Source organism: Notechis scutatus, unplaced genomic scaffold (assembly GCF_049901735.1).
Source record: "Notechis scutatus isolate UNSWTSFEM ecotype Mainland unplaced genomic scaffold, rNotScu1.2 NSCUSCF19, whole genome shotgun sequence".
Lineage (NCBI taxonomy): Eukaryota > Metazoa > Chordata > Lepidosauria > Squamata > Elapidae > Notechis > Notechis scutatus.
In genome coordinates this window covers 351303-377450 of record NW_028263146.1, presented here as the reverse complement: position 1 = coordinate 377450, position 26148 = coordinate 351303, and the positions used below count along the sequence as shown (strand labels likewise).

General features: G+C 46.3%; 1 protein-coding gene across 2 annotated transcripts; it reads right to left on the bottom strand.

Moving 5' to 3' along the window:
* Positions 1-25645, bottom strand: LOC148128589 (radial spoke head protein 3 homolog B-like). 2 transcript variants are annotated; one of them, XM_087948774.1, is made up of 9 exons: positions 25442-25645; positions 21837-21924; positions 20240-20381; positions 17786-17931; positions 14203-14406; positions 10348-10510; positions 8985-9071; positions 6220-6536; positions 1-1449 (listed from the first exon to the last, which is right to left on the bottom strand). In XM_087948774.1, the coding sequence occupies exons 1-8, from the start codon at positions 25573-25575 to the stop codon at positions 6238-6240; spliced, it is 1263 nt and encodes a 420-aa protein (XP_087804900.1). In that variant the 5' UTR covers positions 25576-25645; the 3' UTR covers positions 1-1449; positions 6220-6237. The 2 variants fall into 2 exon arrangements, with proteins under 2 accessions (XP_087804900.1, XP_087804899.1); XM_087948773.1 differs by having other exon boundaries at positions 6233-6536; positions 25442-25644.
* Positions 25646-26148: the final 503 nt, after the last annotated feature.

Below are 26148 nucleotides of genomic sequence, written 5' to 3'. Positions count from 1 at the left end.
TTTGATTTATCTCTTCAGTTATTTTTTATATAAAAGAAAACAGAAAGTACAGAAAATACATCTCGCCAGAGACAGGCATAAAATACAATGCAACTCAGCCAATTCAGTATTATCCTAACATTTGTACAAGGGCTATTATTTATATGTGGGTGTGCATACACACTCCTCTCCCATCACTTCTCGAAGATAAACAGAAACAGAACAGGGTGAACTCACCATCTAAGAATACAACCAGTAACTACTTCCAAAGAATCATTTGTAAAGAGAAACAGGGAATGCTTGAAATGAAATTGTTTTAACGTTGTCCATCTCCTCCTCTGTGATTAAAAGTTTTGCAAGAGAGAAAATTTTGCAATTCAAAAGGCAGGATTCCTTTTTGCTGAAGTCACAAAAACAATTCAGGCTTAGGGCAGACAAGCACATTTTACAAACTACCTTTTCTTAACGTGTGTGTGTGTGTGTGTGTGTGTGTGTGTTTTCCTTTCTTTTCGGTCCCAGGTCAACTCCAGCAAGTATGAAACGAAAAGAATTTATTTAACTACGGTTAACTCTTTGCAACAACAACAACAACAACAAAACCAACCCTGTAAAACAGAATCTGGTTGAATATTATCCTTATTGGAATCCTCTTAAAAGGAAAAAAAACGTTCAAAGCTCAGCTGAAATTCTATTTTCCAGTGTTTCCAAATGGACTTAAAAGAACAAAATAAGGCCCCCTCAGGTTGCATTCAGGACTGCAACATTTTCAATTTGTGATTCAACATTTTGCACAATAAAGGCAGGAGGTGGGTTGATACCGGTTCGCCCCGGTTCACATGAACCGGTAGCTAATTGGATCATTTTTAATTACTGGTTCGGTGAACCGGTAAATCCCACTCCTGGACGGCCTCGCCCACCCTGCCCCTCCCCTCCCAGGAATCCCCACGGGGCCCATTTTGGAGGCACGGAGGCTCGAGAAGGGCAAAACATGGGCCTCCTGGAGGCTCTAGAAGGCCGGAAGTGGGCCCGTTTCCGGCCTCCAGAGGGCCTCTGGAGCCTGGGGAGGCCATTTTCGCCCTCCCAGAGGTTCACAGAAAGCCTCTGGAGCCCAGGGAGGATGGAAACAGCCCCCCCTCCCGCTGTGGTGCAGGAGGCCAACTAGGCCACACCCACTATGGCCACACCCACCCAGCAACTGGGCAGAGAACCAGTTGCTAAATTTTTTGAGGCCTAGCCCAGAATAAAGACAAATACAGAGTTTGAAAGAGAACTGTTGAGAGAATCGTGGAAAGGAAGCCGAGAAGAGTTTCCTTTTGCTGTGGGGCTAATAAGCACATAAATTTTTTTTGCGGGGAGGAACCCTATAACTTTCCATTTATTGCTTTGTCCACCGTAGTAAAATAAATTCGATAATTTGCCAATTTTCAGAGGCTCGTTTAAGGGGCATCGCCTTCTTCCTGCAGCCGTTTCCTGAAAAGAGACAGGAAAAATGCATGATTATTAACTGCACCCCTGAACGCATCTTTTCAGACCCGGGTGGTCCCAAGAGGAGCGTGGCAAGGAAACCGGGGTGCTGATTTTTAACCCACCAACTTACCAAGGAATTTAAATTCCCTCTTCTGTGCAGGTAATCCACAACTTATGACCACAGTGGAATCCAACGTTTATGTCCTTGAGTGAGAAATTGGTTGCCCCGCTTTATGACCTTTTGTTGTGGTTCGCCAGCAGCAGGTGCGGATGGCTGAGGTCTCGGAGAGCGAGGACTCAGATGAGGGGCCTGCGTGGGATGCAGGGATGGGGCCAGGACCATCAGGGAGTGGGGTGCTGCCTTCGGAGACGGTGGAGGCTGGCAGCAGTGAGGAAGAGACCCCCGAGGAGCCTGTGCCCAGTGTGTGCGCGCGCAGGGCTGCTCGAAGGACAGAGCAGCTGCAGCAGCACGGGCGACTCGGGAGTAAGGCTGCAAGGGGATGGCCCCTCCCTTAAGGGATAAAAACCAGACTGAGAGACCGGGTGTCATGCTCCTGGTGGAGACTGACTCTGAGGAAGAGGAGGAACAGCTGACAGGGAGTGGAAGTGTGGCTCCAGAGGTTGTGGAGGAGGCTGGGGAAGGGCAGAGGCCGGCTGAGCAGTCAGAGGAAGACCTAGGCCTATCCCGTATCCATCCTAGGGCACACAGGGAGGAGAGGATAAGGGAGAGAGATGTGGTCTACTCAGGAGGAGAGGGCCTTGATCCTCTATATCGGCTGCAGATGTGACAACTGAATAAGAGAACGGACATGCGTATTGGCAAATGCTGGAAACAAAGCATGGAAATATCTCTAGTTTATGGTTCCTCTCTGAGTTTGGCGTCCTTCCCAGCGTGTGTGCTGATATCTGTGGACATCCTCCAGCACTTATCTTGCCTGGTTTGTGTCGCTTTTTCCCTTCTTCTTGTAACTGTTTGTGTGGGAGTTTTTTTGTCTTCCGTCAAAGATATTCGGAGCTTGAAAACAAACTGAAGGAATAAAAGGGGCTTCACCTGTTTTCTGTGACTGTGTTTGTTTTGTATCCCACCCTGGGTTATCACACCGGGATTCTTTGCAAAGAAGTTCTTGCACTCAAGCCTTGTGGATGTTTGGACTCTCTTGGTTGGTGTTTGGAGACTCTTTGTGTTTGAAATATTTCTTAGTAACTTCATCTAGTGTTCTTGGCAGCCTTGCATCACCTTGGCAAGGCTCGTTCTTATCAGAGACAATTTGTTTGAAACAGCCTTTTAACCGAGAAGGAACAGAATTCGTAAAGAATCATTAAAACATTTTGCTTTTTATCTTTGTTTGGTGTTTGTTTACTTGGAACAAGGTTTGGGTCAGAACACCTTTTTTGCCACTGTTGTTAAGTGAATCACTGCAAGTTATGAAGTTAGTAACCTGGTTGTTAAGTGAATCTAGCTTCCCTCATCGACTATGGGGCTCGCATGACTCCTCCAGGATGTTGTGACCATCATAAATATGAGTCCGTGGTCAACGTGCCCAAATCTGGATCACGCAATATGGGGGTACAGCAAATGGTCGTAAGGGTGAAAACCAATTGTAAGCCCCCCCTTTTTTCAGTGCCGTTTTAACTTTGAATGTTCACTAAGTGAACTGTTGTAAGTCGAGGACTACCTGTAGTAGAGGATATTTGTAAGTCGGGGTGGGGGAGGTGTTGAATTGTGGACTCCTTGGTGTTCTATCTCAGCTTGGTCCAGACATCTCAGGACCCAACTAGGTGACATCATCAGTGCAGGATGATGTTCAATTCAATTTCCATTTATTGCAGTTTATTATAGACCAGAGACCAGAACAAATAAAAACACTCCATGAACATCCAATTAAAAATTCTAGAAAAAAATAATAAATAAGAGATAAAAATTATGTTAAAATGCAGTCTGTGAATTACACACAGCCTGTAATCTTCTCCATTGTCCCCACCACTCTCTGTAGGGACTTTCTATCTGAGGCAGTGCAGCCACCAAACCAAACTGGGATGCAGTTTGTTAAAACACTCTCAATTCTGTTTTTGTAAAATGTGGCCAGGACAGAAGGGAGAAAGATGTGCTCTCCTCATCCAGTGCAGGAAGTACTACTACCCAGAATCTAGCCACCTGTGATGACGTTCATCGCACTGATGTTGATACCCAGTCAGGTCATGAGATGTCTACAAATCCACCACTGAGCTCAGAGACCATTAAAGACACCACAGATTTGCTTTGGTTCCAGTTTGCCAATGGAAAAGAATCGATTCAGTTCTGGATGCAAATCCGTCGGTTAGTCCTGCAAACAAACTGGGTTTGCCTTGGTTCCTTAATGGCGGTAGATGGTGGCTAAGCAAGGCTCAGAAAGACGGGGGTGGGCTGGAGATAGATTTCTCCAGGCGTGGGGAACAGCTTTCCCAGGGATGGAAGCAAAGATGGTCTTCAGCAGGTTCTGACCAGTTCTGGGGAACCGGTAGCGGAAATTTTGAGGAGTTGGGAGAACCGGCAAATGCCACCTCTGACCGGAGATTTTACAGTCTCCTTCCCCTGCCACGCCCACAGCCACGCCAACAGAACCGGTAGTAAAAAAATTGGAATCCCACCACTGGATAGAGGGCTCCCCAGATTCACTCAAGCAATCAGAGAGCTGGTAGAAACAATCTACAGTTTAGGGGCCTGGAAAATTCTTTCTCGCTCAGATCTTGGGTGCTTTGGGCTGATTGGCAACCACTAAGAGGCTAACAGAGGTGGAAGGGACCTTGTAGGTCATCTAGTTCAACCCCTCGAGCAAGCAGGAGACCTTCCTTCACCATTTCTGTCCAATCTCTTCTTGAAAGCCTCCCCCAGGGATGAAGCTCCCACAACTTCTCTTCCATGGATTGATTGTTCTCCCCGTCAGAAAATTTCTCCTTATTTCTCAGGTTGAACCTCTCCTGGATCAGTTTCCATCCATTATTCCTTGTCTGGCCTTCAGGAGCTTTGGAAAACAGCCCCTTTCTCTTCTCTGGGGCAGCCCCTCCCTCAACTATTGGAAGATGCTCTCCTGTTTCCCCTGGTCCTTCTCTTCCCTAGACCAGCCAGGCCCAGATCCTGCAACCGTCCATCGTGTGTTTGAGCCTCTTTGTTGCTCTTCTCTGCACTCTTTCCAGGTGCTTTGGGCTGATTGGCAACCACTGAAGGCCTAACACGCCTTCTCCAACCAAGATACACGGGGGATACACGCCCACCAAGCTTCGCTGAGGGCGCCAGGTTGGGCACGCAGAGGAGGAGGACTCTGGTTCACAGCACCTGCCATCAGCTCTAGCCAAAGAAAAGGGAGATCCATTTTGGTTTCCCAGGGCTGCTAGTGACATCTAGTGGTCGAAGCAGGTAGTCTCTTCTCTTTCTCTAAAGCTGTGTAGCTGGAAGGGACCTTGGAGGTCTTCTAGTCCAGCCCGCTGCTCAAGCAGCAGACCTTATACTATTTCAGACAAGTGGCTGCCTAGTCCTCTTTTTAAAAAACCTGAAGCATCCACAACTTCTGGTGGCAGGCTGTTCCCCTGGTTAATTGTTCTAACTCTCAGGAAATGGCTTCTTTCGTTCTAAGTTGCTTCTCTCCACGATTAGTTTCTACTCATTGCTTCTTCTCCTGCCTTCAGGTGCTTTGGGGAATAGCTTGACTCCCTCTTCTTTGGGGCAGCCCCTGAGATACTGGAAGACTGCTATCATGTCCCTTCTGGTCCTTCTTTTCATTAGATTAGACATACGCAGTTCCTGCAACCGTTCTTCGTATGTTTTAGGCTCCAGTCTCCTAATTCTCTTTCATGTGATAAGAAGAGACTGGACAGCCATTTGTCCAGAATGGAATGGGGTCTCCTACGTAGGCAGGGAGTTGGGCTAGAAGATGGATCTTGACAGACTAGAACCCTGGGCCATATCTAACAGAATGAAATTCAGTGTAGAGAAAAGGAAAGTCCTACACTTAGGCAAGAAAAACCCAAAGGACCCATATAGACTGGGTGAAACCAGGCTCAATAGCAGGAACTGGGAGAGGGATCTTGGAGTCTTAGTGGACAACCAGCTAAATAGGAGCCAATGATATGCAGCAGCAGCCAAAAAAGCCAATGCAATCCTAAATTGCATTAACAGAGGGATACAATCGAGATCAAGGGAGGTACTAATACCACTCTGTAAAGCCTTAGTAAGGCCACACCTAGAGTAATGCATCCAGTTTTGTTCACCACATTATAAAAAAGATATTGAGACTCTAGAAAAAGTACAGAGAAGAGCAACCAGGATGATGAGGGGACTGGAGGCTAAAACATATGAATAACGGTTGCAGGATCTGGGCCTGGCTAGTCTAGGGAAGAGAAGGACCAGGGGAGACAGGAGAGCATCTTCCAATATTTGAGGGGCTGCCACAGGGAGGAGGAAGGGGCCAAGCTATTTTCCTGGAGGACTTACAGGGTCCCTTCCAACTCTGCTAATCTGTGAAATGGTGTAGGGTCTCCTGCTTGGGCAGGGGGTTGGACTAGATGACCTACAGGGTCCCTTCCAACTCTGTTAATCTGTGTAATGATGTAGGGTCTCCTGCTTGGGCAGGGGGTTGGACTAGATGACCTACAGGGTCCCTTCCAACTCTGTTAATCAGTCTGTTAAGACCTCCAAAGTCTGTTATTCTGATAGAAAGTAGTCAGCCTTCAACTGCAGAACCATGGAGGGCCATCTCAGCCTTCCTGACCCCCCCAATCCCTGGGGCCTATTTGTACCTCAGAGGCTCACCACATTCACTGGGGCTCCGACCCCAAGTTCTCTGGCTGCTTGGCTTGGCCTTGGTCATCTTCCGGTTGGCCAGCAGCTTGCCGCTGTTTGGAGGTTTCGGCTTCTCCAGGACCTTCCGCCTGACTGACCGGAGCATCTGGCTGGGCTGAGTCTTCAGGCAGTCCCGAGGTCTGGGTCTGCAGGGGGGCTGCGGCCTCTGGCTCCTCCGCTTCCTGGTCACTCAGCTGGGGAGCTTCAGGGGGTGGAGGCCAGGCGCCGTCTTCGAAGGCCTGCAGCCTCATTTGCACCACGTCGCGGATTAAGCCTAGAGGAGGGAGGAGAAGGGATAGCAGGAGCCATAGCGCTTCTATACCGCCTCACAGGGCCTTCCAACCCACTCTAAGGGAGGGACAGAGCCAGCCTCTTGCCCCCCCCCCAACAATCTGGGTCCTTGTTTTATCCACCTCAGAAGGATGGAAGGCTGAGTCAACCTGGAGCCAGTCAGGATTGAACCGCTGGCAGTGAGCAGTGAGTTCGCCTGCAATACTTCATTCTGACCACTTCACCACCACAGCCCTTCCTTCCTTTCCTTCCTTCCTTCCTCCCTCCCTCCCTCCCTTTTTTCCTTCCCTCCCTCCCTCCTCCTCTTCCCTTCTCCTTCCTTTCCTTCCTTCCTTCCTCCTCCCTCCTCTCCTCCCTCCCTCCTTCCTTCCTCCTTTCCATCCTCCGTCCCCTCCCTCCTTCCCTCCCCTCCCTCCATCCATCCTTCCCTCCTTCATCCCTCCCTCCCTCCTTCCCTCCTTTCCTTCCTTTCTTCCTCCCTCCCTCCTTCCTTTCCTTCTCCCTTCCTTTCCTTCTCTCCTTCCTTCCTTCCTTCTCCCTCCCTCCCTTCCTCCCATCCTCCCTTCCTTTGTTCTTTCTCTCCCTCCATCCTTCCTCCCTTCTCCTTCCTTTCCTTCCTTCCTCCCTCCCTCCCTCCTCCCTCCCTCCCCTTCCTTCCTCCTCCTTCCCTTCCTTGCTCCCTCCCTCCTCCCTCCTTCCTTCCTCCCTCCCTCCCTCCCTCCTTCCTTCCTTCCTTCCCACTTAGACTTATATACTGCTTCCCAGTGCTTTCCAGTCCTCTCTAAGCGGTTTGCAGAGTCAGCCTCTGGGTCCTTCTTTTCCCAACCTCAGAAGGAAGGACGGAAGGCTGAGTCAACCTGGAGCCGGTCAGGATCGAACTGCTAGCAGTGAGCAGAGCCAGCCTGCAATACTGCATTCTGACCACTGCGCCACCATGGCTCTTAGAAGAAATCTTATAAGTCAAGAGATAAACCATAAAGCAATTCTGAAATCCTGCAAGGACTTTGCGGGTGACCGTAGCCAAACCACAACGGCTCCCCATCTCCTAAGGCAGCCATGGAACAAGAGGGGACTTTCTTGCATTCCAGAACCCTAGAGGGATCTGGCAGGAACTATGACTGCCGGTTGTCGACCTATCACCACAACTGAGCCCAACATTTCTGTTGCTAAGTTGTTAAGTGAGTTTTGTCTCATTTTACGACCTTCCTCACCAGGGCGTTAGGTGAATCTGGCTTTCCCCATGGACTCTGCTTGTCAGAAGGTTGCCAAAGGGGATCGTGTGACCTTGAAACGTCATAAATATGAGTCAGTGGCCAAGCATCCGAATGTAAATCACACGTGACCATGGGGAAAACGGTCATAAGTCACTGTTTTCAGGGCCATCGTAACTTCAAATGGCCACTAAATGAATGTGTCAAGGTTCCGGTAGTTACCCCCATTTAAATCATGAGTCTCTAGCCAGATTTTCAAACTTAAAGATTTATTAGGAGTAAACATGTCGGCATTGCCTGGGTGTAGTTGACTCTGAGACAGGTCATTCATTGTCACCCTTAACCCTGGTTCTCCCCCACTCCCTGAGTGTGTCATAAATCATATTCTCCAATGAGACACATCCATAGCCAAGAGTCATCAATCATGTTCTCCAGTTAGAATTTTGCCCGACAAAAACTTCAGTCACTTAGAAACTATCTTTGAAACATTTATGGAATGCAAGCTGCCCACTGCTCCCCCTCCCTTTCTGTTGGCACCTCTAAAAAGACCACAGAAATATTTTATGAGTTGACAGAATGGTTGTAAGTCAAGGTGTCAACTCATAAAACACTTTGTATACACGTTTTATAGTTGTCAACAGAAAGAAGGGGGAGAGTTTCAAAGAGCAGGTGGCACTGTGGAATTGAAAGTACATTCCATTCATATTTTCTTCAAAGACTGATTAGATGACTGAAGCTTCTGCCATGCAAAAATCTAATTGGAGAGCATGATTGATGACTCTTGGCTATGCACGTGTTTCGTTGGATGATACACCCAGAGGGGGTTGGTGGAAAAGCAGGAACAAGGGTGACAGTGAATTATATATCTCAGAGTCGGCTATGCCCAGGTTAGTGCCGGACGTAGAATGTTACCTTCAAATAAATCCTCTTTAGGTTTGGTAGTGTGGCTCGAGGCTCATGATTTAATTGGAGTAACTGCCGGAACCCTGACACAAGGTATTTGATACTACTGGTGTCTTGATTTTGGCCGCGAACCTTCCAGCAGTCAACCTAAGAGATTCTCTTTCCAAGAGAGCCCAGCCCAGCCCAACTCTGTATTTACAAGGGGGTTCCTTAATGGGGAGGGATGGGTCAGTTAAGAGGGAGGGTCCTTGTTTCCTTTGGACAACAGGGGAGGACCCCCTCACCACCCAACGGTCGGGGAATGGATCCTTACTTACTATCAGCAAAGATTCGGCCGAGGGACCTTCTCTCCAGCAGGTCTTCCATCTTATCCATGATCCATGGGACGAAGCCTGTCTCGATGTCTGGGGAGTAGGAGAGAAGGCGACACTGTTGCAAGGTCTCTGTTTGCCAAGGGATGGAGCACAAGGCCCATCGTCCCTGGCTGCTGTGGCCTAGGGCTGCATCATACCCTCCGTTGACCTACAGAGAGCTGTTCAGGCCACCAAGGAGCTCAACCCTGGGTCAAAACCCGATGATGTCATCCGTGTTATGATGTAATTTCTATAGTGATGTCACGAATCATGTGACATCCATCCCCATTCACCAATGGTCACATAAGGACAAAGGAGACTCTGCAGAATAACATCTGCATTTCCTGCATTGGATGAGGAGACCACATCCTTCTCCTTCTGAACTGGCCACTTTTTACAGAGGCCCGGTTGAGAAGCGTTTTAACAAACTGCATGCATCCCTGTTTGGTTTGGTGGCCGCAGTGCCTCAGATAGAAAGTCCCTACCGAGAGTGGTGAGGACAATGGAGAAGTTCATAGGAAGCCCGCTTCCCATTATTCAGGATGCTGCTTATAAACGCTATGGGCTTAGAGCTCAAAGCATTGTTAGAGACTCCACACACATTTTTTATCCGCCTCCCTGTAGACACTCTTAGTGCAAGCCTTTAAAAAAAACAAAAACCACACACTTATAGGAATTGGGATGAATTGAATTTACACGCAGAGAAATGAGAAAATTGTCAGAGTATATTCATGAACTGGAATAGAGCATGGTAACAAGGTCAGCCAATGAATAGGCATAGCAACTAAGTCAGCCAATGAGGACTGTTTGGAAACTGACACTAGAAGTAGCCTAGGCGTGGCTCTACATCAAACTCTGCAGCTCTGGAGCTATATTGAGCTCTGAGTCTGTCTAGATGAAACTGCTTCTGTCCTCTGCTGAACTAAAGTGAAACTGATGTCTGCTTCTGAGCTCTTGAGCGGCTGTTCTGCTCTGAACCTGTAACATGTCTGCTTCTGTTTGAGTTGGCTCCATGTTGGAGAAATCTACAACTGGTATTGTAAAATTTACTTTACATGTTAATAAAGAAGTTAAACGAAGCCTCAGCCATCTGTGTTTACTTTTCTGGTGCTGAATTTACGCTGCACTACTCTGAACAAAAATGTTGGATTCTGCAAAAAGAAAAGGTTGAAACTGAACAGTCCTTCTGCCTGGGCTAGCATTGAGGATTAAAACAGGATACTAAGGCACGAAAGACCTCAAACCCACTTTTCCAATTCTACCATAGGCAGGCAATTCCCAGCACCGAGCGGGGAAACCCACTCTCCCCCCCACACCCATCCAGCACCTCTTTCCACCGGATCGTAGAAGTATCCGCTGTCCCGGAGGCTGCCGAAGACGGACGGGATGAGATCGGAGAGGTAGTGCTGGGCGAAAGCTCGAGCGGCAATCTTCTCCGCCGTTTCTTTCTCCTTCTGCAGGATTTCCATCTGCTGCTTCTTACGGCGTTCCTGCAGAGGAAAGGAGATGGATTGTGCAGCTGGGGTTCCTTGAGGGGTGTGTCCGGCTGACCCTTCGGCTTTTCCTGCCCAGAGTCAACTGACCCTTGACACTCGTGTCAGAATATTAATGAACTGGCAGAGACATGGGTAACAAGGTCAGCCAATGAGAGCTGAATTGGGGGCTGAGACCGGAAGGCTCTGTGCTCTCAGCTCTGAAACTGAAACTAATCTGCTCTGAGCTCCGAAGCTGCTCTCTACCATGTTGGAAGAACCTACTTTGGTATTGTACATTTACTTGTATGTTATTATGAATATAAAGAAGTGAATGAATCCTGCTGAATCAGTCATCTCTGTGTGTGTTTCCTGGATTTGATTTTCTGCTGCAAACTTTTAACAAACTCATCTTTGGCTTGAACTGACATTCCCAGAGTGTTCTTCCCTGTTTCCATGTTTAATGGCTTTCCTTTGTAATTCCCAGATCTTAAAAGAAGGGAATGAGGAGGGGATGGCATTCAAGACCCCCCAAGGCATCACCCAATCGGCTTCCTACCCATGCTTGCACCACACAGGAGGAGGAGGAGAATAAGAATGAGAAGAGGAGGAGGAGAAGAAGAGGAAGAGGAGAAGGAGAAGAGCAACAAGAAGAAGAAACACTGGGTTTCCGGTTTGAGCTTCTTCGGCGACAGACCGAAATCTGCGATCATGCATGGTTTTGATCTGTGCTTGCCACTGGAGCGCCCTGAACTGGCTGGTTTTGGGGCTAAGCCACCCCGTAGAGATGGTGAAGAAGGGGGAGACTGGCAGCAGGGTCGAGAAGAGTCGCATCTCTCCTCCCCAGCTGGCCATTACTCCTTTTCCCAAAGGCAGTTGCAGCGGTGGTCAGAAATGGCCACCTCAAAGAAGAACTTGACCGGAAAAGAATGTGCAGGAGGAAGATAAGAAGAGAAAGTTTTGGCAACAATATAAGGTACCCTGGTATTTGAATTATAAAGAATAATATTGCTCCCAAAGAAGACTTTGAAGTGGCGAATGAGAGAGGGAAGGGAAAGGATTTGGTTTTTTTTTCCTTTTCTTCCCTATATTGACAACTAAGAGATTTAAGCAAGAAATCGGCAAAAATCCACTTTGACATTAACAGGCATTTAAGCTGAAAATAAAATGTCAAATGGATAATAAAGATTTCTGGATTCTCAAAAACTTTTAAAAGAAAGAAAAAAAAGGGTAGGATCTGGAAAAATGGAGGAGACCACCTGGAAGTGAAAGGAATTAACAGTGAAACTTTAACAAGATTCCTAAAAGATACATTTTAACTGAAACCTTGTAACAAGATAATAGAACCCCAGGAAGAGAAAGTGGAAAAAAGAAGCAAGAAGAAACAGCTTTGGATTATTTGGATTACTTGGTGATTTTTGGATTTTTGGCTATTGGATCTAAAGGACTAAAATTAATCGGGTGGTTGTTTAAAAGTTTTTAAAATGGTATCACTCTTGGAAGAATTGAGAATGGAACTTAAAAAACAGAAAGAAAATGCACAAGAAGGAAGAGGTTCTTTTGGCTTCGTATTTCGATTTTTAGAAATGGAGATCCTGAACTATGAGAAACAATAAGAAATGCCTGTTGAACAAGAAGGGCGGGACAAAGAAGAAGCCATCTTCAATGACCAAGTATTTCTATGTGGGGAAAAGAAAGGAAAGGGGGGAAAGAGAGTGAAAAATTTAAGATTTGAAAAAACAACCCCCCAAAAGAATACTTTGAAAAGTAATTACAATATTAGGAAGAAATAGAAGAGAGGATTACAGAAGAGAGAATCAGAATTAGAGAGAGAAGGGTCAAAAAGGGAAGGGAGAAGAAGAGGGGAAAGAGGGAAAGGAAAAGAAACTATAAAGGACAGAAACAGGATATAGAGAAATAGGGAAAATGTACAAGGATTAAGGGTATAAGCCTATTTAGAAGACACAGAGATAATGGGTGAAAATTTAATTGAAAGGGGGGTTCTGCAAGGGTACATAAGATAGTATTGTTATATTAGAAATAGAAATGAACTTTGAAAATATGAAACAAGTGCAATTAAAATGATAGATAAAATACTCATTGTAATGTAATGGAATGTTTAATAAATATTAAAAATGTTAAAGATTATAACTAACATTAATGATAGAGCTGAATTGGAATAGAATAAGTATTTTATTTATTATTGTTATATATATACTTTCTCTTTAAGAACTTAGTGCATATTTTAAGAATGTATCAAGCAGAATTTGACTGGAAGTTATGTGTTATATTGAATGTTATAATTGTAAAGGCATGAATTGAAGATTAAACAAGAGTTGAAATGGATAAAAATTAAAAGATGCAAAGGTGTCATACTCCAATCAGTAACTACAGTAACATTTGCTAGACCAATACTCGAATACAACTCATCAGTCTGGAACCCACATTACGTATCTGATATTAGCACAGTTGAGAAAGTCCAGAAATATTTCACAAGAAGAGTTCTCCACTCCTCTACTTGTTGCAGAATACCTTATGCCACCAGACTCGAAATTCTAGACCTAGAAAACTTAGAACTATGCCGCCTTCGGTCCGATCTAAGTATAGTATATAAAATCATACATTGCAATGTCCTACCTGTCAATGAATACTTCAGCTTCAATGATAACAACACAAGAGCAAACAATAGATACAAACTCAAGGTTAACCGCACCAAACTTGATTGTAGGAAATACAACTTCAGCAACAGAGGGGTCAATGTCTGGAATACTCTACCTGACTCTGTGGTTTCTTCCCCAAACCCCAAAAACTTTAACCTTAGACTGTCTACTATTGACCTCAACCCTTTCCTAAGAGGTCTGTAGGGGGCATGCATAAGCGCACCAACGTGCCTACCGTCCCTGTCCTATTGTTTCTTTTATTTTTCTTATATGTACCCATTTCATGTATTCATAACTATGTATATACTTATACCTGTTATCTTGTAAGCAATTGACAAATCAAAATAAATAAATCAAAATAAATAAAATAAATACAGGGGAAAATTTTGTTTAATGAGAAAAGAAAATATGAAATTGAAACAGGACAGACAAAAGTATAAATATAATGATTAGAAAGATATTGAAACTTAGAAAAAGATACATATACATATACATATACATATACATATATATATATATATATATATATATATATATATATATATATATATATATATATATATAAATTGAATTTAGAAAGGAATGAGATAACTAAAAGTAAGATTGAGAAAACCAAGGGAAGGGAAAAATTATTGAGAATAGGTTAAAATAGTAGTAAGATATGGAATGGAACACAAAGATGAAATGAAATTGAATTTGTGTCTGTATGGAGAAGTGATAACTCGGGACCGTGCTATTCTCAAAAAGAGAAATTTTACTTATATTATGTTTTGTGAAAACCCAAATAAAATTTTTATAAAAAAAAAAAGAAGAAGAAGAAACACTGCAGCCATCATAAATATGACTTGGCTACCAAGCTCCTGAATTTTGATCAGGTGACCGACCACGGGGATGTGGCAACAGCCGTAAATGTGAAAAATGGCCGTAAGTCACTTTTTTCGGTGCTAACTTTGAATGATCGCTAAACGAACCCTTGTAAGTCGAGGACTTGGCTTTAAAAAGAATATGCTTTCTTTGCCGCCTTACCCTGCCCTGCCCTTGTGCGTGTACCTTTTCTTCGTGGTGTCTCCTCTCCTGCTCTTCAAGGCGCTGGACCTCGGCGACTTCTGCCGCCCGCATTTCCAGGAAAGCGTACTGATGTGCCCGCAGATCGGCCAGTTCCTCTTCCTCCATCACTTCCAGCAGAGCCTGCTCGATTGTTTTGCCCACCAAGACTTCCAGCATGGGCCGGACTTCGATATCAAAGTCAAAAAGCTGAAAAGCGGGAAGCGGGAAACATTTATTCGATTCTACAAATTTCTTTTCCCCAAAACTTCCTGTGAAAATTTTGAGAGAACCTTCTCCCCCCACCCCCCCACCCCCGTTAGGCTGCCCAAAATCACAGTGGGAAGCATCTTCCCCTTAACGGCCACACAATGGGGGTCCAGGATCTTGATCGTTGAACAAAATGTGATTGTTAAGCGAGACACCTTGTGACGGCTTCGCTCAACGACCGCCGTCCTGGTGTCAGCTTTTGAAGCCTGATTAGCACCAGGAGCTTCCATGCTGCTACATTCTGGAGCCTGGGAAAATGGGAGGGGGGAATTTCTTGGAGTGGAGACAGAATAGCATTCTTTTTCTAAGTCAAGGTCATGTTATCTCTGCACCTGGTTGAGAGGATGTCTCAAGTTGGGACGGATGGTGACTGGGGCTTGTGGTGGAATGTAGGGGTGCAGGACAGTGGTGGGATTCGAAACATTTTACCACCGGTTTGGTGGGCATGGCTTGGTGGGTGCGCTTTGTGTGTGTGCACACACTTTGTGTGCGCCTGTGTGCCAAACTCACACTTTCTGTCATCTGCAGCTCTATAACCGTCTGTTTTGGTTCTGCAACCCAACAAGACAGACACAGACTTCAGAGAGTAATTAGGACTGCAGAAAAAAAAACAATGGCTACCAACCTGCCTTCAATCAAGGACCTGTATATTGCACGAGTCCAAAAGAGGGTTGTGAAAATATATACAGACCTCTCACATCCTGGACATAAATTGTTTTTACTCCTTCCCTCAAAACGACGCTATAGAGCACTGCACACCAGAACAACTAGACACAAGGAGAGTTTCCCCCCGAAAGCCATCACTCTGCTAAACAAATAATTCCCTCCACACTGTTCAACTATTACAAAGTCTGCACTACTATTACTATTAATCTTCTCATCACCCGTCCCCTCCCACTTGTGATTGTAGGACTGTAACTTTGTCGCTTGTATCCTTACAATTTATATTGACTGTTTCCTAGTATGAGTTGATTGCTTATTTTACCCTCTGATTATCATTAAGTGTTGTACGTTATGATTCTTGACTCTTGACGAACGAATCTTTTCTTTTATGGACACTGAGAGCATTTGCACCAAGACAAATTCCTTGTGTGTCCAATCACTCTTGGCCAATACAGAATTGAATTCTATTCTATTCTGTTCTGTTCTGTTCTGTTCTGTTCTGTTCTGTTCCGTTCCATTCTATTCTATTCTTATTGTACCCTCTGATTATCATTAAGTGTTATACCTGATGATTCTTGAGAAATGAACCTTTTCTTTTATGTACACTGAGAGCATTTGCACCAAGACAAATTCCTTGTGGGTCTAATCACACTTGGCCAATAAATTCTATTCTATTCTATTCTATTCTATTCTATTCTATTCTATTCTATTCTATTCTATTCTATTCTATTCTATTCTATTCCATTCCATTCCATTCCATTCCATTCCATTCCATTCCATTCTATTCTTGTTGTACCCTATGACTATTATTAAGTGTTATACCTGATGATTCTTGGCTCTTGACAAATGTCACTTTTCTCTTATGTACACTGAGAGCATTTGCACCAAGACAAATTCCTTGTGGGTCCAATCACTCTTGGCCAATACAGAATTCTATTCTATTCTATTCTATTCTATTCTATTCTATTCTATTCTATTCTATTCTGTTCTGTTCTGTTCTGTTCTGTTCTGTTCTGTTCTGTTCTGTTCTGTTCTACTCTATTCTTTGCATAGGCTCAGAGGCCTTCCAACTCATCTCCTGCAAGCCTGCACTCTCCCGGTCGCTTCAGCAGCTGCCGCGCAACACTCGGCTGTGCCGCGCAAAGCAGCTGCACTTCAAATTCAGCAGATAAAGGTGAGTAAGGGAGCCCAGGCAGGCAGGTGGGCCCAACAGCAGAGCAGTGGACAGAACCGGTTTGGTCTCTGCTGCTCATCGCTGCTACTGGCTTGGCCAAACTGGGCCGAACTGGTAGAATACCACCACTGGTGCAGGGGGTGGATTTGTAATATTGTACTTATTGGAGGGAAACCCAGAACTTTCAGATTCGGGTTTTCCCCGATGTGCCAGTTTACTTCTCTAATAAAAGGAAACTTTGGGAAGATGTCTGTCTCGGAGTTATTGGTTGGAGTGGAGGCTTTCTGACACCTGGCTTTTCCAGCGGCGGTCGTTAAGTGACCGCATGGGCCTTTTAAGCGGAGCTCTGGGCAGAGGGGCCTGGGCCTCTTGGCACCCCAGCCCTCTCCCCATTTGAGTCATGAATTTGAGTGAATTTGAGCCATGGTGGCGCAGTGGTTAGGATACGGCATTGCAGGCTAACTCTCCCCACCGCCAGCAGTTCGATCCTGAAAATATCTTGCACGGATTTGATTGGTTACAGCACGGGTGTTGAACTCGATCCCGTCATGTCATGTCGCGGGGCATATCATGATGACGGGTTTTTGCCACTGCAGAGCTGGGGTGGGCGTGGCCTGTCCATGATGCATCTGGCCCATGGGCCGCCTGTTTGATCACCCCCGGGTTACAGTGGGGTGGACAGCCAGGGATGGTTAATGTCAGCCTTCAAGATTTTCTTCCTTTGCTTCGCCTCTTTCGGCTGTCATAAGTAACGTGGGGAGGAGGGGAGGGGACATGGTTATGGGAAGCGAGCTGGAGGTGTTACAAAACAGAACTGTATAAGTTGGGGGGTGGGGGAAGGTTCTTGCTTAGGCTTCTATCCTACATGATGCTATACACAACATTTTATTGGATGAGCCAATTGAACGATTGGGGTGGGAATGTTGCCATCACTTTGTTTCAGTGGTGGGATTCAATTTTTTTTACTACCGGTTCTGTGGGCGTGGCTTGGTGGGTGTGGCAGGGGAAGGATACTGCAAAATCTCCAGCCAGAGGTGGGATTTGCCGATTCTGCAAACTACTCAAAATTTCTGCTACCGGTTCTCCAGAACTGGTTAGAATCTGCTGAATTCACCACCTCTGTTTTGTATATGTGATTTATGCGCCCATTTTCTCAGATTCAGAATTCTTTTGTTGCTACCACTTGATTTCCAGTAAAAGATATCTTTTCTCTGATTAATGGAGTCTAAGTATTTCTTTCTTGGATTTTGAATGGAGCACCAGCTGTCATTTAAGGAGGAAAGTACAACTTAAGGATTTGCACGTGCGATGATCAGTTCTGGCTTTGCATCCCTGCTAAGAACACCTGACCGCTCCTAAAACTATGCCTTTCTCAATGAACGGAGCTAAGGATAGTTTCTATTTAGTCTAAATTTCTACTTAGTTTCTCCTTAAAGGTTTTAAGTGGTGGCCAGTCTGACGGCCCTTTTCGGAAACCGGTACCTCTCCTTCCCATATCTGTGTGGCCACGTCTCTGCCAGTCTTCGCGGGGATGAAGAGTGGGGTGGCTGGCCGGTCCAGAAAAGCATCCGTTTGACACTCCACATCCACCTCGATGATGCGGTCTGACAGCTCCTCCAGGTACAATTCTGAAATCGCATTCGTAGAGCTGTTACACTCGGTCCTTAACATTCAACAAAAATGCATTCCTGTTTAAGCACTGCAAAGAAGACATGAATGTGTGTGTGTGTGTGTGTGTGTGTGTGCATGTGCCACTTATGAGAGAGAGAGAGAGACAGAGAGAAAGAAAGAGAGAAAGAGACAGAGAATAGAATAGAATAGAGTAGAATAGAAATAGAATAGAATTAGAATAGAATAGAATAGAATAGAATAGAATAGAATAGAATAGAATAGAATAGAATAGAATAGAATAGAATAGAATAGAATAGAATAGAATTAGAATAGAGTAGAGTAGAGTAGAGTAGATTAGATTAGATTAGATTAGAGTAGAGTAGAGTAGAGTAGAGTAGAGTAGAGTAGAATAGAATAGAATAGAATAGAATAGAATAGAATAGAACAGAATTAGAATAGAGTAGAGTAGAATAGAATAGAGTAGAGTAGAGTAGAGTAGAGTAGAGTAGAGTAGAGTAGAGTAGAATTAATTAGAATAGAGTAGAGTATAGTATAGTAGAGTAGAATGGCATAGAATAGAATAGAATAGAATTAGAGTAGAGTAGAATAGAGTAGAGTAAGTAGAGTAGAGTAGAGTGGAGTAGAATGTAGAGTAGAATAGAATAGAATAGAATAGAATAGAATAGAATAGAATAGAATAGAATAACAGAGCTTGGAAGAGACTTTGTAGATCAGGGGTGTCAAACTCAAATTCATCGGGGGCCGCATCAGCAGTTTGGTCCCCATCAAAGGGCCGGTTGTATCTGTAGGTCTATGTGTCCACTCTTTATTATCATAAATTAATGTCACTGCATTCAATTATTACTGTTTTTTGTAATAATGTAAGTAATAACTAGCTCTGAAAGCAGAAACATAGTCAGAATAATGACAAGTAGATATTACCTTTACTTCTTTCTTTCTTTTACTTCTTTCTTCTTGCTCCTCTCCCGCGGCGTCCGCCTCCTCTGATCCCTGGAGATGTCGGGCGGACGTCACGTGATGACGTCACGTCCGACACCCAGGGAGCAGTGCGGGGCAGGAAGAAGTCGGGCCAGGTCCCGGAAGGTAAGTAATTTTTTTTTTTTTTAACTTGAGCCATTTTAAAATGAATTTACTCCGTGCAGGCACGGAGTAAATTCATTGAAAAAAAAAGAGGCTGCAAGGCTGGCGGCGGCACCGCGGGCCATCAGACGAGGTCTGGCGGGCGGATTTGGCCCGCGGGCCTTGTGTTTGACACCCCTGTTGTAGATCATCTAGTCCAACTCCTTGCCCAAGCAGGAGTCCTTACACCATTCCTGACAAATGGTTATCCAATCTCCTCTTTAAAACCTTCAGTGTTGAAGCACCCCAACTTCTGGTGGCAAGTTGTTCCACTGGTTAATTGCTTCTCTCCTTGCTTCTTGTCCTGCCTTCAGGTGCTTTGGAAAATAAGTTGACCCCCCTTTTCTTTGGGGCAGCCCCTGAGCTATTGAAACACTGCTATCCTGTCTCCCCTTGTCCTTCTTTTCATTAAACTAGACAAACCCAATTCCTGTAACCACTTATCGTAGGTTTGAGCCTCCAGTCCCCTAATCCTCTTTCTTGCTGTTCTCCGCATGCTTTTGTTCTGACCAAGGCTCCCAGAGAACATAATTAAGCACACACTTAGTTAAAACGACTCTTGTTTTATTTCAATGCTGGGAATTATTTTCATTCCCCGCTGATAAGGAGTCCCAAACAGTCCTGCGAGATAAGCACCCACCTTTCTCTCCTTTGAATGGCTGCCAACAACTAAAATGCCAATTGAACTGTCAAAAACCAACTGAAGAACAAAGTCCACACAGAGCTTCAAGGTTTAATTCTAACAGAGTGAATGACTTTGCTTCCTGCAAAGGGTTCTCTACCTTTGCCTGTCCTTTATCCCTTAGGGGAGGGGCAATCACCTCCAAGCCTTACTCCCAAGTTGCCCCTTTTGTCTCAGCTGTTCTCACCTTCTAGCAGCTCTATGCAAGCATGCACTGGGAACAGGCTCCCCTTGTTTCTCTGTCTCGCTGCTGCCAGGAGGCAGCACCCCACTCCCAGATGGTCCTGGACCCATCCCTGCATCGGATGCAGGACCCTCGTCCGAGTCCTCCCCAGACTCCCAGACTGGTCCCCATTCTTCCCCACTGTCCGATTCCGCTGCTGTCTGTACCGGCTGCCGGCGAACCACAGATTCTGCCAGATCAGAAAAGACCCTTGGTTTTCTCCCCACCCCACCCTGCCCTGTGAGTTAGAGAGTGGCATTTCACTGAATTTTTACGGTACCTGTCTGCACATCGACGTGGCGTCTTCCCTCCAGGGGCTCTGGAGTTCTTGTCCGCAGCTGCTCCTTTGCTCTCTTCCTTGCCAGCATCTTCCGATGAGCTTCACGCTGCCGTTGTAACTCCAGCGGATCGGGCTCACTGCACTGGAAAGCCAACCCACAACCGTGTTGTCAAGTTTCGGGGAGTTCCAAAGACCTTTCCTAACAATTTGGGCCCAGAATCTTGATCGTTGGGTGAAAAAGTGTTCTGTGATGACCCAAAGGGACGTGGCACAAAGGCAACACAGCCAGATAATCAATAAGAGTCCCTTTATTATCTCCAACTTTGCCCCCAATGTCCAGGTTACCTTCTGGCTGGAGAAAAAACTCTCCCAGGAACAGCCTTTGACTGCAGAAAATTAAGTCCAAAAGAAGGTCAACAGAAACTGTAACTTAAAGTCCAAACAAGCCAAACTGAAGTAATTAGTTTGGCAGGGCAGGAGCAAGAATTTCAGACTTGAAAGCACGGCAAAACTCACACAGCTGGGAAGATGCCAGGAACACAGATAAGCCAACAACAACACAAGATAAAGTCACGTTTGCTCCCAGCAGCCTGCCTCACGCAGCTTACATCTCTTTTAAACTCTCTTCCCAGCTGTGGCTAATGAAGGGAATCAAGGCCCTTTCCGCCCCGGTAAGCCACACAACTTACATTGCTCCCTTCTCCGTTCCTCCCTGCATGCCCTAGGATGAAGAGGGGGTGGGCCTGGGTCTTCCTCTGAACTCCCTTGTTCTACCTCTTCCCTGCTCTGCCCAGCCGGACTTTGCCCTTCCCCAGTTTCCTCCACGGCCAACAGAGCCACACTCCCACTGCCTGTCAGCTGTTCGGCTTCCTCCTCGGATTCAGACTCTGACAGGGGCGTGACACGTACATTCGGCAAGACACCTTGGGGTTGCTTCGCTCAACGACCGCAATCCTAGCCTTTTTCAAGTTGCAGTTGTTAAGCGACCACATGTGTTGTTAACTGGAGATTAACGCAATTTTCTTGGGTGGATGGAAGGATCCCGCTGGCTTCCAATGGACAAGCCGAGCGCATGGAAAGGACTAAAGTTGCACGGCAGGGAAGGGTTGGGCTAGATGCCCTCTAGGTCACTCTCCAATTGCCTTTAAGAATGAAATATTCCCCACCTTCCCAGCAAAACCTCTTCCCCAAACCGCTGCCTTGTAAAAAATAGGCCAGTCCAAGGATGGTTTTGGATTTGGATCTCCCGGTGCCAGTCCAATCCCACCCCGCTATGCTGCCAGGACCCCTTAGTCCCAGGGCTGTGTCTCTTCCACCTCCTCTCCTCACAGTAGTATTGGGGTTGAGGAGAGAAAAATCTGGCTTGTGCCGCTCTGGGAGGCCATGGAGGAGGCCGCAAGCCCGGCGCTCCAAGTTGGCATCTTCTTGGGCCTCCCTGATCAAAAAGCAGAAGCGGAGCTGGCCTACATTTCCCCACTAACGACACAGTTCCACCTTGTTCCAAACATTTTCCAAACTACTTCCTGAGCACGCCTATTTTAAAAAACGGACCCCCCTCCCAGAGTAAAAGAAAAAACTTGAAGGAAGAAGGACCCACCCAAGGTAACACGTGGAGGGCATACGTGTTGCCACGAACCACTCTCCGCTCGTACATGAGATTGGCATAGTGAACCGGCTCCTCCTCCCTGGAACGATAAAATTCAAGTGAATGTTAACAAGGAGACATTAAAATAAACATAAAACACCGAAAATTGAAGCTGGCCAAGTTTAAAGACCAGACGTCGGGGAGTTGGTGTTCAACCTCATATGATGCCAGCCAAGAGAGGGAAAAATTGGGGGTAGGGGTAATTGTGTGAAAAAATATATCCTAGGCTGACTTCTCAGCGTTTAAACCAATGTTTGTCAACATCGGTGGTTTGAAGATGGGTGGATGGGAGTCGAAAGTCCATCCATCTTCAAATCACCGATATTGACGAACACGGATTTGTGGGGTGAACAGCAAGCAGAAAAAGATCCACGATAGTCTTCTTCTAAGATTTGAGGGGCTGCCCCAAAGAAGAGGCAGTCAAGCTATTCTCCAAAGCACCAGAAGGCAGGACAAGAAGCAATGGGTGGAAATTAATCCAGGAGAGACGCAACCTGGAATTAAGCAGAAACTTCCTGACAGTGAGGACAAAACGTAGAATAACAGAAGGGACCTTGTAGGTCATCTAGTCCAACCCCCCCCCCCCCAAGCAGGAGACCATACACCATTTCTGATAGATGGCAGCCCAGTCTCTTCTTGAGAGTCTCCAGGGATCAAGCTCCCACCAATAGGAGGAGTTGGAAGGGACCTTGGAGGTCATCTAGTCCAGCCCCCTGCTCAAGCAGGAGAAACTATCCCATTTCAGACAAATGGTTGTCCATTTGTCTCTTCTTAAAAACTTCCAGTGATGGAGCACCCACAGTTTCTGGAGTCCAGCAGTTCCCCTGGTTAATTGTCCTCACTATTAGGAAGTTTCTGCTTAATTCCAGGTTGCTTCTCTCCTTGGTTAGTTTCCATCCCTTGTTTCTTGTCTTGCCTTCTTGGTGCTTTGGAGAATAGATTCAGAATAGATTCTGTTAGAATTGGAAGGGACCTTGGAGGTCATCTAGTCCAATCCCCCCACCCAAGCAGGAGACGCTGCAGCATTTCTGACAGATGACAGTCCAGTCTCTTCTTGAAAGCCTCCAGGGATGAAGCTCCCACAACTTCTTTCTTTCTTTCTTTCTTTCTTTCTTTCTTTCTTTCTTTCTTTCTTTCTTTCTTTCTTTCTTTCTTTCTTTCTTTCTTTCTTTTTCTTTCTTTCTTTCTTTCTTTCTTTCTTTCTTTTCTTTCTTCTTCCTTCTTCCTTCCTTCCTTCCTTCCTCCCTCCTTCCTTCCTTTCTTAACATATAACAGAAACAGATAATCAGAGTTGGAAGGACCTTGTAGGTCATCTAGTCCAACCCCCAAGCAGGAGACCCTACACCATTTCTGACAGAGGGCAGTCCAGTCTCTTCTTGAAAGCCTCCAGGGATGAAGCTCCCACAACTTCTTTCTTTCTTTCTTTCTTTCTTTCTTTCTTTCTTTCTTTCTTTCTTTCTTTCTTCTTTCTTTCTTTCTTTTCTTTCTTTCTTTCTTTCTTTCTTTCTTTCTTTCTTTCTTTCTTTCTTTCCTTCCTTCCTTCCTTCCTTCCTTCCTTCCTTCCTTCTTTCTTTCTTTCTTTCTTTCTTTCTTTCTTTCTTTCTTTCTTTCTTTCTTTCTTTCTTTTTTCTTTCTCTTCCTTCCTTCCTTCCTTCCTTCCTTCCTTCCTTCCTTCCTTCCTTCCTTCCTTCCTCTCTCTCTCTCTCTCTCTCTCTGTTTCTTTCTCTTTCTTTCTACCTACCTACCTACCTACCAACCTATCTATTATCAGATTAACAGAGTTGGGAGGGACCTTGTAGGTCATCTAGTCCAACCCCCCGCCCAAGCAGGAGACCCTGCACCATTTCTGACAGGTGGCAGTCCAGTCTCTTCCTGAAAGCCTCCAGGGATGAAGCTCCCACCGCTTCTGAAGGCAACTTCTGCTCCATGGGTTGATTGTTCTCACTGTCAGGAAATTTCTCCTTATTTCCAGGTTGAATCTCTCCTTGGTCAGTTTCCATCCATTATTATCCATTAGAATAGAGTAGAACAGAACAGAACAGAATATTGGAATATAGAATAGAATAGAATAGAATAGAATAGAATAGAATAGAATAGAATAGAATAGAATAGGAGTTGGAAGGGACCCTGGAGGTCTTCTAGTCCAGCCTCCTTGCTCAGGCAGGAGACCCTAGACCATTGCAGACAAGTGGCTGTCCAGTCTCTTCTTAAAAGCCCCCAGTGACAGAGCACCCACCACTTCTGGTGGCAAGCAGTTCCACTGGTTTATTGTCCTCCCCGCTAGGAAGTTTCTCCTTAATTCCAGGTTGCTTCTGTCCTGGATTAGTTTCCATCCGTTCCTTCTCGTCCTGCTGCCTTCAGGAGCTTTGGAGAATAATAATGGAGAATAATTAACCAGTGGAACAGCTTGCCTTTAGACGTTGTGGGTGCTTCTTCACCAGAGGTTTTTAAGAAGAGACTGGACAGCCACTTGTTTGGAATGGTAGAGGGTCTCCGGCTTGAGCAGCGGGCTGGACTAGAAGACCTCCAAGGTCCCTTCCAACTCTGTCATTCTGTTAGTAACTCTGGCTGGTCGGCGGTGCCATTTTCAAGTAGATAATGTTCAGCCCACGAAAGCCCGTTTGCTGTCGTGGTTAAGCAACCGGCAGACGTCGAGTTCGAGTCCTGCCTTAGGCACAAAGCCAGCTGGAGGGGGTGGGGTGGACATTGGCCCCATTTTCCCCCCCTCCCCCCCCTCAGCTCCAGGAAGAAGTCAACACAGGTGTGCCTGAAAATGCTCCTGGGGGGGGGGGGGGTGGCGCCGGCTCATCCAGGCTGCTCCTGGGACTCACCCGCCTTTGGGATGGCCCCAAAAAAGAATCGAACCCAGAACCCAGAGAGGTGGAAACTATACAAACCAGATCGATAGGTGCCCTTTAGGGTTTGGGGAAGCGGGGAGAGAAATGGTGTGTTTTTAAGAGGAAGGGGGAGCTTTGCTTTCCTGCAAATGGCTTGACCCAACAGGCCTCTCCTGCCTTCCAAAGTGAGTCTGGATGCCTCCCTGGTTGTCCCCAGCTTGTAGTTTTAACAGAAGAACAGAATTGGAAGGGACCTTGGAGGTCATCTAGTCTAAGCCCCCTCCAAAGCAGGAGACTCTATGCCATTTAACAGATTTACAATCAGAAGAGACCTTGTAGGTCATCTAGTCTGACCCCCACACCCAAGGAAGAAATCCTACACCGTTGAACAGATTAACAGTCGGAAGGGACCTAGTAGGTCATCTAGTCCAACCCTCCACCCGTCCAAGCAGGGAACCCTACACCATTTCTAGCAACAGCCCAGAGGGGTTGCTCTCTAGATTTGGGGACCCCTCTTTGGGGAGCTGAGGAGGGGGAGGAGGGAGGAGGAAGAGCAAAGCGGGAGGATCTGGGGAGTGATGCCAAGGGCGGGTTCCCCTTACCCAACCCCCACCCCCAAGAGGGGCAACACCCCACCCTTTCTCTCTCCCCCCCCTCCAAAAAGCTTTGGGGGGGAAATCTGAGACCCCCCCCCCCCTCAGCTGCCTGGCTGCTACTCACAGCTCATTGGCCTCCAAGGTCGTCCGGTACCGCTGGCGGTTGGGCACGGCCCGAGGCTGGCTGCAGTACGAGTAGGTGCCTGTGGCCACCCCGGCTGCCTCCTCCCGGTTGACCAACACCGAGGTGGACGCCATGCTGACCCACAGCCGCCCTCCGCTGGCTCAGAAGAGGCCTGGCTGGCTGGCAAGTTGGCTGGCAACAATCCTCCTTGGCAACGGTTGCCCGGCGACCTGGGACAGGCTCCTAAGCAATGGTCGCCAAGGTAAACTGAGCCCGCCCCTCCCAGCAAGCGGACAGCTGGAGCCAGCCAGGCCGAGGAGGGCAAGCAGGCACGGGGGGAAGGGTATGCCAAAGCAGGCACCCATGTTCTGCCAGGGGGGGGCCTTTTGGGTTTGATTGACAGCCCAGCCGAAAAGGACTCACACCTGTGCATCTGTGGGAAGGGGGGCTGCAGGATTCTGCTCTCTCTCTCTCTGTCTCTGTCTCTCAGTCCTCTCTCTCTCTTTTCTCTTTCTCTCTCTCTCTCTTTTTCTATCTTTCTTTCTGTCCTTCTCTCTGTCTCTCTGTGTCCTTCTGTCTCTCTCTCTTCTCTCTCTCTCTCTCTTTCTCAGCTCTTTCTCTCTCTTTCTCTTTCTGTCTCTCTCTTTCTATCTTTCTTTCTGTCCTTCTCTCTGTCTCTCTCTCTGTGTGTCCTTCTGTCTCTCTGT